This window comes from Nannobrachium achirus (genome assembly GCF_963921795.1).
Source record: "Nannobrachium achirus genome assembly, chromosome: 18".
Lineage (NCBI taxonomy): Eukaryota > Metazoa > Chordata > Actinopteri > Myctophiformes > Myctophidae > Nannobrachium > Nannobrachium achirus.
In genome coordinates this window covers 39542507-39555427 of record NC_137825.1, presented here as the reverse complement: position 1 = coordinate 39555427, position 12921 = coordinate 39542507, and the positions used below count along the sequence as shown (strand labels likewise).

At 41.1% G+C, this 12921-nt stretch overlaps 1 protein-coding gene across 1 annotated transcript in view; it reads right to left on the bottom strand.

Moving 5' to 3' along the window:
• LOC308303097 (integrin alpha-X-like) overlaps window positions 1–12921 on the bottom strand; it is a gene marked incomplete at both ends in the record, with an annotated part of 53327 nt that overhangs the window by 16947 nt on the left and 23459 nt on the right. The window contains one exon of the mRNA XM_080747417.1: window positions 1612–1706. Within this exon, the coding sequence (XP_080603543.1) occupies window positions 1612–1706 (95 nt within the window). The remainder of the gene's footprint in view (window positions 1–1611; window positions 1707–12921) is intronic.

Genomic DNA, 12921 nt, shown 5'->3' with positions numbered 1-12921 from the left:
GTATTCTAACTTGTAGTGCGACTAGCGAGAAGAATCTAACTGATTTGCCTTATGTGTGGAACAAAAGCAATGAGACATCAACCGGAACCACCTACTGGAAAATACAGTATGTTGATTTAAATCAACATATCTACCTTCTGGAGATGATGGGACATACGTTCCCAACTTGTCATCTGCACTTATCTCTAACCATCCTTTACAAACAAAGTTTCGAGCATCTGTACTTACGGTATCATCCCAGTCTGAAAAGGAAATTGGTATCCAAACCACATGAACATGCTAAACAAACACTTTGCACCTTTAGGTACAGTACTTTATAAGTAAATGTACTTTGTTTCCACCACTGGTCAGCGGTAAATGCCAATATATATTCAGCCAGTGTTATGCAGGGGGAGAAGCTACAGATCATGAGGATGGACTGAGTGACATATCGTCGTTGTCGGGTGGAAACCTCATATCTCCTAGTTTCAAATTTGTACGTTTCTTTCGCCAAGTATAGCCCTTCTTCATCATACAAGGCCGTCGCACAAAAGTAGTGAAAACAGCCGATCTACAAGCACAGAACGCCTCGCGGTGCGAGGCATTGTGTGCTTGTAGATGGCTGTTTTCACTAGTTTAAATCATTTTTAAAATGGTAAATGCGAAACGAACGGTTTTGGACATACAAGGTTTTCACCCGACAACGACGATAGACACGTTTCAGAGCCCTGCATGAAGTTAAGAAGCGTAGAGACTACGCTTGTCCTGGGTGAATGAATGATGTCAGAATGTTTATTGACATTTTGATGTATTGCTATTTGATTAGTGAGGATTATAGTGACTGTGATGGATACTGTGTAAAGTCACCTCTGATAAGAAAATAAAAATATATATTGCAGTCAGTACTACTACTTCTACCAACAGAGCATTTACCTTCAAGAGATGATGGCACAGATGCTCCAACAATGTCGTTTTCACTTATCTCTAAGCATACACCATTGTATGTGGTGATATGTGTGCACTCTCTTGGAATGGTTGGGCCACATGCCTGAAATGGGAGAACAGAATATATGAAATCAAAGTGTTTTGTGTAGAAATTACACTAGCACTGAGAAAGGGAGAGAGTGAAAATAATGAACGTTTTCACTATAGGCCAGTTGATTAATATTGTGAACCATTATTAATGCAATTAGTCAAATATGTATATAAAACAAAGCAAGTAAACAAGACTCTAACGTTGATATTTACTGCAGAACATAACTGCAGTTAACTCACAATTGTCTTTCCGGTCGTAGGGTCATTTATCATTGTCAAGCCAAGGGACATGTTGACAGCAAAATCTGGCACTGTAAACATAACGCAAGGCAAAACAAGTTGAAAGTTGGCACAGTGCAGGACGATTCTTTAAATTAATTCCACAATAAACAACCACTTAAATAATAGCTGTACAAAAAGGTTTAAATGTTAGCCACAATTAAAACCCCTTCCCTGTTACAAACTGGAATATAAGGAATTATATATATATATATATACATATATATATATATATATATATATATATATATATATATATATATATATATATATACTTTATTTTTTATATTAATTGTAATAATTAATACTGTGGCTTACCATCAATAGACAAGGGACTGCAACTGCATGACTCTGTAGAACACTTATATATTTGTCCGCTTCTGTCTCGTGAAAGGGGCGCACTGACCAGTAAGCTAAGGAGAGCAAGAAATGTGTTAATATAATAAAATATTGAAAACATCCATAAATGTAATCTTCTGATGCACTGGCTAATAAATGTTAGAAAGATGTCAGTGTTTTAGACTTGTGTTCAGTCACACAAATCCATGCTCTCTCTCTCTCTCTGTTTACCTTGAATTTCTTTGAACCACCTTGTATCCAAATCCATCACCATCATCACCAGGTGAACTCAAGGATTTCCAAACCACAGGATCAATGTTAAAACCATATGCGGCTTGGAACACTGAAAAAAGGAACACATTTTGTTCCTTAAAAAAACCCGTTCCTTAAAAAACAAGGAACACATTTTAAATATATTAAAGTAACAATAAAAACAATTAAAGCTGCTGGTAAGACTGAACCATCTATTTAAACCGTCACTTTCGGATCCTGTTTTCCCGGTTTGGCACGACAGAGGTCTGAAATCGTTTAAAAAGTTATATAAAGATGGTATCTTCTACAGCTTTGCCGGCCTGTCAGCTAAATTTAATCTCCCCACTTCTCATCACTTCAGATATTTTCAGGTCAGACATTGTGCTCAATCATTATTTCCAAACTTTCCCCAGCTGCCCCCAACTCAACCTTGGGAGGAACTAATCCAATGCGACCTTTTCCAAAAGTCACAAATATCTAGAATTTATAATGGACTCCTGTCCTCAGATGACTCTCCCATTAATAGAATCAGAGAGGCCTGGGAGGCCGAATTGGGGCTGACATTTGACGACAGTTGGTGGGATGCTGCTTTGAGTACCTTCCACACAAGCTCAACCTGTGCACGCCTCACCCTTATACAATTCAAGGTACTGTTTAGAATCCATTACTCCAAAGCAAAACTGTCGCAAATATATCCTAATGTGACGGATAGTTGTGACAGATGCCATCTTTCACCCTGTAATCTAACACATTATGTTTTTCTCATGTCAACTCTTGGTTAACCTCTGGAAAAACTACTTTGATGCAATTTCCAAGATTTTCACAATCCCCGTAGACATCTCTCCACACACTGCTATCTTTGGTGTCCAAGAGGACTATGCACGGTTCACCTCCAGACAATTGGAGTTCCTAGCATTTACCTCCTTAATAGTGAGACGTCATCTCCTTCTCCAATGGAAATCCACTAAACCACCCTCTAGTACCCAGTGGTTGAGAGAAGTGATTTCGTTCTTAAAATTAGAAAGGATCAGATATTCTACTAAAGGTAATCTAACTACATTCCCCCAAAAATGGGATCCTTTCTTGACATTCTTTTTCAATAGTCAGATCCATCAGATCCCCATTCACTGATTGACTGAGCCCCCCCCCCTCTCTCTCTCTCTCTCTCTCTCTCCTTTATTTCGCTTTGTTTTTGTCTTTACGTTTTACTCTTTGTATTTTGTTTCTTTGTATAAATAATATGTGTGTGTTTTTTTTTTTTTTAAGTTAGAAAATCACATGGAAGTAGGCCAGAAGAATGGTATCAGAATAGGTTGTCTCTCCATACTGCTGTATAAGCTTGTTTTATATCTACAGATGTGAATGTGCCTAAACTTCCAATACAAATATTAATAAAAAAAAAAAGACTGAACCAAACCTCATTGGCCGAGTTTCCCAAAGCGATTTTAGCCCATTGTAGCTCACGCATGGTCGTAGAGACCAAGCCCCGACCGTCATGTTCCTGGGTTTACATGGGTTCGGGCTTATTTAGGGCTTATTTAGCCCCCGACAACTACACCAACATTCAGATTTCACAAAGTGCTTAATAAAGTCTCACTCCTGTCTAAATACGGTACGGCATTCTATAATTACCCGTATCCTCTGTGTTCTTTAATAAGACGCCTTTTTATCCGATTGCGTTCTGTTTTCCCATGTATTTCCTGGCGTTCCCCATGCGCACCAACCCCATTGAGATAAACAGACAGTGATCGGATAACAAGGCTTCTTATTAAAGAAAACAGAGGATACAGGTAGTTATAGAAAGCCGTACCGTATTTAGACAGGTGTGAGACTTTATTAAGCACTTTGTTTGTGAAATCTGAATGATGGCGTTGTTGTAGGGGGCTAAATAAGTTGCTCTGCCCGAACCCATATAAACTCGGGAACATGACGATCAGGGCTTGGTCTCTACGACCATGCGTGCGCTATGATGGGCTAAAATCACTTTGGGAAACCCGGCCGTTGTAATTTTAAATGTTCTGAGTTCATGATAATGTTTTTTTATGATATTACAGATCACTAAGTGTATTATACAACTGACAAGCTGTGTTGAAAATGAAACTCATGCCTGGGTTTAGTTTTTGCCAAATTGGTGTATAACATACACTGTATAGGCCAGTGGTTCTCAAACTTTTAAATGTCGAGGTTTCCCCTTAATGTGTGTCCCTGAGCAAGACTCTTAACCCCTAATTGCTCACAGGCTCCTGTGGGCAGCGAATCAGCTGGGTTGGGCTGTAAATACTGAATTTCCCTCGCGGGAGGAAGTATCTATGAACTCTGAAAGTATACAAATGGAACCAAATGGACTTGTCAGAGTTAGACTTGTAAGGGTCAATTTAGAACCCCCTACAGGAACTCTTAATCACTTTCACTCTTAATGTGAGAACACCATGTTGTGTGTAAATAGGTGATGAATACAGACATTCAAATATGTATCTGTGCAAAGTGTGCATTGTCCTTTCAAACCATGAGATTACTGCGAATATGCTGTATATGACAGCATAGATTTTAGAAATATTTGCTCATATGTATTATTTGGCTTTATTTGGAATATAGGAATATATTAAAGCTAATCTATACTATAATTTTGCGAATGTCTGTCTGAGTGAGTGTCTGTTGTATGAAACAGCGTTTCTCCTCGGTGGCTGGAGCAATTGATCTGAAATCGCATCACCATCAGCATATGAACACACCTGACATAACTGTGAAGCCCGTTTGTCACTTTCACAAATCGTATGCTGTATAATAGCATTTTTATGGTGTATCTATATCTATTTAGCCTACAGTACCTTTTGTGACCACACATGTTAAGGGAGGGGCGCTGTTGTTCAGGCCATGCACAATCACACACAAACCCACACACACACACACACACACACACACACACACACACACGGGGGGGGGGGGGGGGGGGGGTTCTGGCCCTGTTACAGATGTTGTCCAAAAATCATGCAGATCGGTACACAGTATCTCTGTAGCCGTTAAATGGAACGGGTATTTCTTACATTGATGCTCCTACATATTAGCATGCAAGCACCAGTTAAAGTTACTTTCCATCCCTCATATACTGTGTGCACAGTGCACATCCCATAACCCACACACTGCACATCATTTCGGAGCTCATATCTTTGAACAGGTAAGGGCTATAGCTTTAATGCAGTATTTCCCAGGGGTATTATTGTGTGGGTATTATTAACTCACTACTTTCAGAATCAGTCAAGTAAGCTATTTATATACATCAGGGTACAGTCACACCAAAGTTGAATTATATCTATGAAGGCGGACTCTGCCAATGCTTTTCAATGGCAGCGGAGTGTATTTTTGCAGAAATCCACGAAATGCAAGAAACCGCTCCATTCCCATTGAAAAGCCTCCACCCTCATATGTAGGTAGAATTAGACTTCGGTGTGACTGTACTACCATATGTTTTCAGTGGCACATCAACATAAAACTGCACAAGAGATCACATACAGTAAAAGAGGGAATTCTCCATCTTCATCCATTTGTAGCTTTTGCACATGTAGCTTGTTCATGTTTTATTGAATCACTGTGTCATCCTGCAGCCACATTATCAACACCCTTAAGGTACAAAGTAACTTCAATGTAGCTAAATACTTTTACCAAAACATGTGTAGTGTAGCTACAGTAGCTATAGCCTATATTTAAAGAGAATGTTTAGTGCAGCTCAGACATTGTTATGAATAAACTAAAGTTACTTGCTCAACACTGGAGAACTCAAACACTTGTAATAATAGCTCCGCAGTTGTGATAGTAATATACTGTACATGTTTAAGTTGTAGAAAAATTAGAGAGTGAAAAATGCATTTTTGTCTTACCTGACATATAAATTGCAAGAGAAACTGCCCACTCCATCAGTGCCATAGGTAAGTGAAGTACTGGTTGACTCATCAGAAACAAACTATAGTTTCATTGGAGAGAGGTTGAAATTAAAATGCAGAAGTACTATCCCACAATAGCTGCTGGAAAGTCATAAGGAAGTTAATTAAAGAGGACGAACAAAGGATTGGATGGTTGGATGGTTCTGAATACAATAATGCTCGCTCCGGGTCAAATCCGGTGACCTCGGAACGGTCGCACATCCCTATTTCTGGCCAGTAAAGTTCACTCACAGTGAAATCTATCTCAGAACGGTCAAACCCACAAATCCGGCGACCTCGGAAGGGTCGGACCCATCAGGTATGTCTGGCCAAGAGGACCTAGTCTTGGGGGTGCTGAGACTATGTACAAGCGTTACGATTCTGTTCCTATCAGGGGGGGAAATGGTGGCGAGTGTTTGGGGGGGCAAGCGCTCTGGTTACCATGGTGCTTGGTCATTCTCTCCACCAGGCCGAAAGGCATGTCAGAGACTATGTTTTGCTGCCTGTTTGTTCGGGGGTCCGCTCATTGTTCCGCCGGTCCGTTGTTCCGAGTAGCGTTGGCAGGTTAGTTACTCACCCGCGTCACGTAGTTTAGGGTTAGGTTAGGTTTAGTTCATCGGCATACCGGCCCGTCGGCATATTGACGCGGACCCGTTCGTCCGCCCGTGTGTCTATGTCCGCCCGTCTATGAACAGCTAATCTCTGGCACTGTTGGCATGATGGCAGTGAAACTGTGCACCCACACTTCCTGGGTAACAGAGCAGAAACATTACCCTGATTCTTTCACATGGGCCTGTTATTGCATCACCAGGAGGCAGATGTTTTTGACAGTACTCCTGCAGATTTTGTCCAAACATCACACAAGTACATACAGACGTATCTCTATAGGCCGGTGGAGGTTTTGATACTAAACAGTGCGGACGTATCGCTGCTTGCTCCCGCTTAGGCTCGCTTGTGCTTACATTCTTCTGCTGATACTGATGTTTTATTTTTTCTCTGAGAAACTACAAATGGATCTTGGATACTTATAAAACTCCGGGATTGTTTTGCTGTACTGCAATATACTATTTTTTGCCACTTGGTGACTGGATACGTAGCATCTAGCTAACTAGCAAGATGGCCGGACCAACCATTTCTACAAGGGTTTATCAGAAACTGCTTCAGAGGATTGCAGTACTGGAAACGGAATTATTCCAATTAAAACAAACCCAAAGACTGGATAAACCACTCGCCTGGAATTCCCTTGGTGCAAAGCCAAAGATGAAAGAACGGACGACGGGCAGGACACCCTCCCAAAGCCCTCTTATCACCGACGAATGGCCGGAATTACCCCGGCACAGCGCTGCTTCGACCCCCCTTCATAAATGGGCAACTGCCAAGGGGAAAAACACTGCTAAAAAGTCAAACGCAGTCCAATCTCCACACACACCGAGTGTGCAGCTGGCAAACAGATTCACGCCACTGGCCGAGGATGACAGGGGTAGCATCTCCCCAAGCTGGCTAACAGAACAGCTACTAGAAGCCCCCCGAAGTCCCCCTGTTGACAGAGAGAACGTCCCACCCAGCAGGGTAAGAACCACCTCAGTGATTGATCCTGACATCTTGATTGTGGGCGATGCTGCTTTAAAAGGTGTCAAAAGCATAAGAAAGAAGAAGGCAAAAGTTATGTGTTTTCCCAAAGACACAGTCTCTGACATGAAAGACAGAATTCTGGATCTTGTCAACAAACACCAAACGGTGAAAACCCTGATTCTACATACTGGCACATATGACACAGAAGAAAAACAGTCAGAAATCTTAAAGGAGAATTTCAGGGCTCTTTTCAACACATTGAGCTTCCTGAACAGTGACATAGAGCTTTGGATCAGCGGTCCCCTACCGCCTATGAGAGGCACAGACGAGAATTTCAGCAGACTGTTCTCTCTGAGCAAATGGCTTTTAGCTGCATGCACCGACAAAAATGTGCATTTTATTGACAACTTCAGTTTTTTCTTCGACAGAAGACACCTATTTGCTGATGAACGGCAACTAAATAAGCTAGGAGCAAAGATATTTTTGCAGAATGTTCTCCATGCTCTGGCCTTGGCCAGAACACAGCAATCCAAAACAACAGATTGTGATGAACAACTCTTATCTGCAACCCACGAAGAATCCATAACAAGAGATAGTGTTATGGTTACTGAACTGCCCCCCTCGGCCGAGGGGGGAACGGCCTTGGTGAACGGAGGAGCTACCGTTGTGCCAGCCCTCCCTGACGAGGAACTGATTATGGCCCTCCCTGACGAGGAACTGAATATGGACAACATCTCCGCTGAAGAGTGGAGTAGACGAATGAATGCAGAGTTGGAGTCACTCAGGGAAATGTTTGAAGAGGACAGTAATGAAGAAGAGTTTTGTGGATTCCCTGCTTCAGCCGTGGCTGGCCCGAACAGTGAGCAAAGTGAACTGGCAACTGACAACGGAGAGTTGACAGAGGAAGAGGAGGGGGCGGGTACAACCGCCCCATCACCCCAATCCTCCTCTTTCTCCCTATCTCCAATGCCTCTCCTAGAATTCACGAATGGAATGAATGAACTCATTAACACTGCGTTAAAAATGACCCCGGCCAGACACACGGTCAATGGCCCGGCGGCACAACCACCACAGGACAAACGCCCGGCACCACAACCACCATCCCTGAAAACGCCTGAAATTGCCCCGGCCGTGCCCCAGAAATCTGTGGCCTGGGTGCTTTCGCCCCCACCCATCCCTCCACGACCACATCGACAGAAGACCCAGGCCTCCCAGCTGGACAATACGTTTTGCCGTTGATGTCAGCTGGGTCCATTATACCCAGCAACTAACGTATCTGGACCCGATGCTCCTTCAAGCGCTTTTATTAAGCAGGCTCACAACATTTCTACTGTAATTTCAAATAGAGAGTCCAGGATAAGCAGTGGCTCTGCTAATTTAGCTAACTTAACTTACATTCCCTGTAGGGGCTATAGTACAGTAAAATGTCATAAAATAAACCTGGCACTTTTTAACATCAGGTCACTTTTAAACAAATCCTCCTCTGTAAATGATATAATCTGTGAAGAGAAATTAGATATAATCTTTTTAACAGAGACATGGCTGGGCAACGATGGAGCTTTTGCACTTGGCGTCGCCTGCCCACCAAACTATCACTTTATTCAATCAGTGCGCGAAGGAAAAAGAGGCGGAGGCTTGGCATACATTTTCTCTGACATTTTTAAATTCAAGTGCCTGTCCTTTGGAAGTTTTTCATCCTTTGAATATCAAGCTAACTTATTTGAGAGTCAATCCTCTGTTCTAATGATTACGATATATCGCCCACCAAAATGTAGCAAAGCCTTATTTCTTACAGAAATATCTGAACTTCTATCTATCTGTTCCACGGACTATGAGAGAACCCTTATTGCTGGTGATACTAACTTGCATGTGGACACTGTTACTGATCTTACAGCTATGAGTTTCTTACAGTTACTGCATTCCCTTGATTTTGATCAGCATGTTACCGGGCCAACCCACAATCAAGGCCACACCCTTGATCTTGTGATCTCTAAAGGGCTAAATATTTCTATGGACAGGATTATCGCTAAGCCTGATTTATCAGACCACTATTTACTGTGTTTTAATATGACTGTCTCTGATCTAGAAAAAAACAATAGAGAATATACTATAAAAAAGAGATTTTTCGGTTCCTCGGCAGCAGAAGAGTTTGCCAGCCTTCTTGCGTGTGCACCCCGCCTTCCTGATATTCCCTCAGTAAATGATATGGTTCAACGTTTTAATCTTAAATTGGAGTCAGCTCTGGATATAGTGGCTCCTATGAAAACTAAAAAGAAATATAATTCCAAAGTAACACCCTGGATAAACGATCATATACGTTCACTCAAAAAACAATGCCGCAGAGCAGAGCGAGCTTGGAGAAAAAATAAATTAACTATCCACCTACAGATATTTAAGGCGTCAACAGCCACCTATAATAAAACCATGCGTCTGGCTAGGCAGGCCTATTTTTCCGGAATTATTAATGAGAATAAGAACAATGCTAGGGTCTTATTCTCTACCATTGAACGCCTTTTAAACCCCCCCCAGTCCTACAAGCAGTCACTCCCTGCCTCTAAAGCAAAGTGTAATGAGTTTGCATCCTTCTTTGACAACAAAATTGTTAACATTCGAGCTGGTATTACGAATAATACTGTCACAAATGCAAATGCGGTTAATGGTGCCATGTGTAAAAGCATCGATAAATCTAGGGGGAGCCTAGTATCATTTTGTGCAATTGATGAAGAGGAACTTCGTAAAACCATATCGCAAATGACATCGTCTTCTTGCTCGCTGGATGCAATACCCACGCCGTTTCTTAAAGAGGTTGTAGACTGTGTTATTGAAGATATCCTAAAAATAGTAAACAGCTCTATACAATCAGGTGTCTTTCCAGACTCACTGAAAACGGCTGTAGTTAAACCCTTACTCAAAAAACCCAACCTTGACCCGTCCGTGCTGGATAATTATCGACCCATCTCTAATTTGCCTTTTCTGGGCAAGGTCCTAGAAAAAATTATCTTTCATCAATTGGATGTGTTTCTGCAGAACAATAAGGTGCACAACAAATTCCAATCCGGCTTCAGGAAAGGACACAGCACAGAAACTGCACTTTTAAAAGTTATTAATGATCTTAGGGTGGCTGCTGATAACAAAGATGTGTCCGTTCTCCTACTGCTGGACCAATCGGCGGCTTTTGACACAATTGACCATACAATTCTAATACAACGTCTCGAACACTGGGTAGGACTGTCAGGTACAGCTCTGTCCTGGTTTTGCTCTTATCTGACAGGCAGAAGCTACTCTGTTAATCTAGCTGACTTCGAGTCAAACAAACACAACATCTGCTCTGGTATTCCACAGGGCTCGATTCTTGGTCCTTTATTATTCTCCCTCTATATACTGCCGCTGGGAGAACTTATTTCCGCTCACGGTGTGAATTTCCATTTCTATGCTGATGACACCCAGTTGTACCTTTCGGTGGCTACGGACGACCCCTGTGCTCTAGACCCATTGCTGACGTGCGTGTCCAGCATAAAATGCTGGATGAGTGAGAACTTTCTCAAGCTAAATGAGGACAAGACAGAAGTTCTCATAATAGGTTCTACTGCCCAGAGAGAATCAATAATAAATAGACTTGGTAACCTGGCTAAAGAAAATAACACCTCTGTTAAGAACCTGGGGGTGATCATTGATGCTGAATTAAATTTTAATACACACATTAATCATGTCACGAAGATTGCCTTCTTTCACCTTAGAAATATTGCGCGAATTAGAGCCTATCTGTCGCTGAACGATGCAAAAACGCTGATCCACGCTTTTGTTTTCTCTCGGCTTGATTACTGCAACGCACTTCTCTCTGGTCTGCCAAAGAAAACAACTGACAGATTACAACTTGTTCAAAATGCAGCAGCCAGAGTTTTAACAAAAACTAAGATAAGAGAACATATTACTCCAGTTTTAGCGTCGCTACACTGGCTCCCGGTTGTTTTTAGGATTGATTTTAAAATTCTTTTACTTGTTTATAAAGCTCTAAATGGTCTGGCACCTTCGTACCTCTATAACTGCCTGCATAGATATGTTCCAACCCGCCCACTCAGGTCCTCTAGTGCAGACCTACTTGAGGTGCCAACAATGACATATAAAAAATATGGTGAAGCAGCTTTCTGCTTCTATGGACCGACAGCTTGGAATAAACTACCACTACACCTAAGACAGGCAGCCTCGGTGGATAGCTTTAAAGCACAGCTCAAGACCTATTTCTTTACTCTTGCTTTTAGCTAAATTTTTTAATCCCTATGCTGCTATTGACGTCCGCACGGCTCTGAAATTGTTCTTCAATGCTCTATGCTTTTATTTTTTCTTGCTTTATTGTAATCATTTTACTTATCTCTTTTTTATGTATTTTTTATTTCTATTGTACTTTTTCTCTGCTAAGCACGTGTGCTTCATTTTATGCTCTGTAAAGCACTTTGAGCTGCATTTCATGTCATGAAAGGTGCTATACAAATAAAGTTTTATTATTATTATTATTATAGTCATTAGACGAAACGGTTCTTTCAGATTTTTCATATTCCATCCTGATTGCCTAAGATTGGCCTCTGTTTTGAACAATGTACCTCAAATCATGAACACAGCAACACACATTCCCAGTTCCCACTAGGCCAAGGAAGAAATTACACTTTTCAAATGAACCTTATGGTTGCACTTTAACAGGTTTATTCATGTTTTTACCTATAACTGTAGTTGTAAAACTTTGTATGTGCACTTTAGAGGTCAAGGAAAAATGTTTGCCATGCATTTTTCACATTTCATCTATGGCAACTACTCCCCATAATACGTTTCACATAATATGTGCACTATACGCACACAGTTGAAAACAAACACACACGCTGCAGGTTACAGTTAATTTTATTCAGCAGACTGCAGTGAAATAGACAAGAATGTGTGCTGTTGTATAAAGCTTTTGATCATATATGGAAGCAAAAACAATTGACAACATAGTTTCAGAATATAATATGTATTATTTATTAATCAACCCTGGTTGTGCTTATGTTTCTGATGACAGATGTATCTACATGCCTCTAGATCAGTGGTTCTCAATCTTTTTTCCACTGATTTTCCACTGACTGAAATTGGCATCAAAAGTACAGTTCCAATGCATCCCTACTCTGGATGTCTCAAAAGGTTTCGTTCAATAAGGCCTTGATTTATCGACCAGTAGACAGACAGACATGTAGCCTATATTAAATAATTGAAAGCAAACCTTGCCCACAGTGAGTAATAGTGATTAAAATAGCATAACATAAGACCCCCCCCCTGCCCAAGTCGGAGTATAAGAAATGTATAGGTGGCACAATGTTTTACAACTCTATATTCACATTGTTCTGGTTTACATGGAAATGACAATAATGTAATACAATTTCTCTGTGTTGTAAGAATGAGCAATGAAGTAATAATCGTAAACAATAGAACAGAAAGTTATTCTTCAATGCGTTATCTTCAATGCGTTATAAATAGTACAAATTGATGGTTGAGTCCCTGATCTGTGTCTTTATGTTCTCTGTTG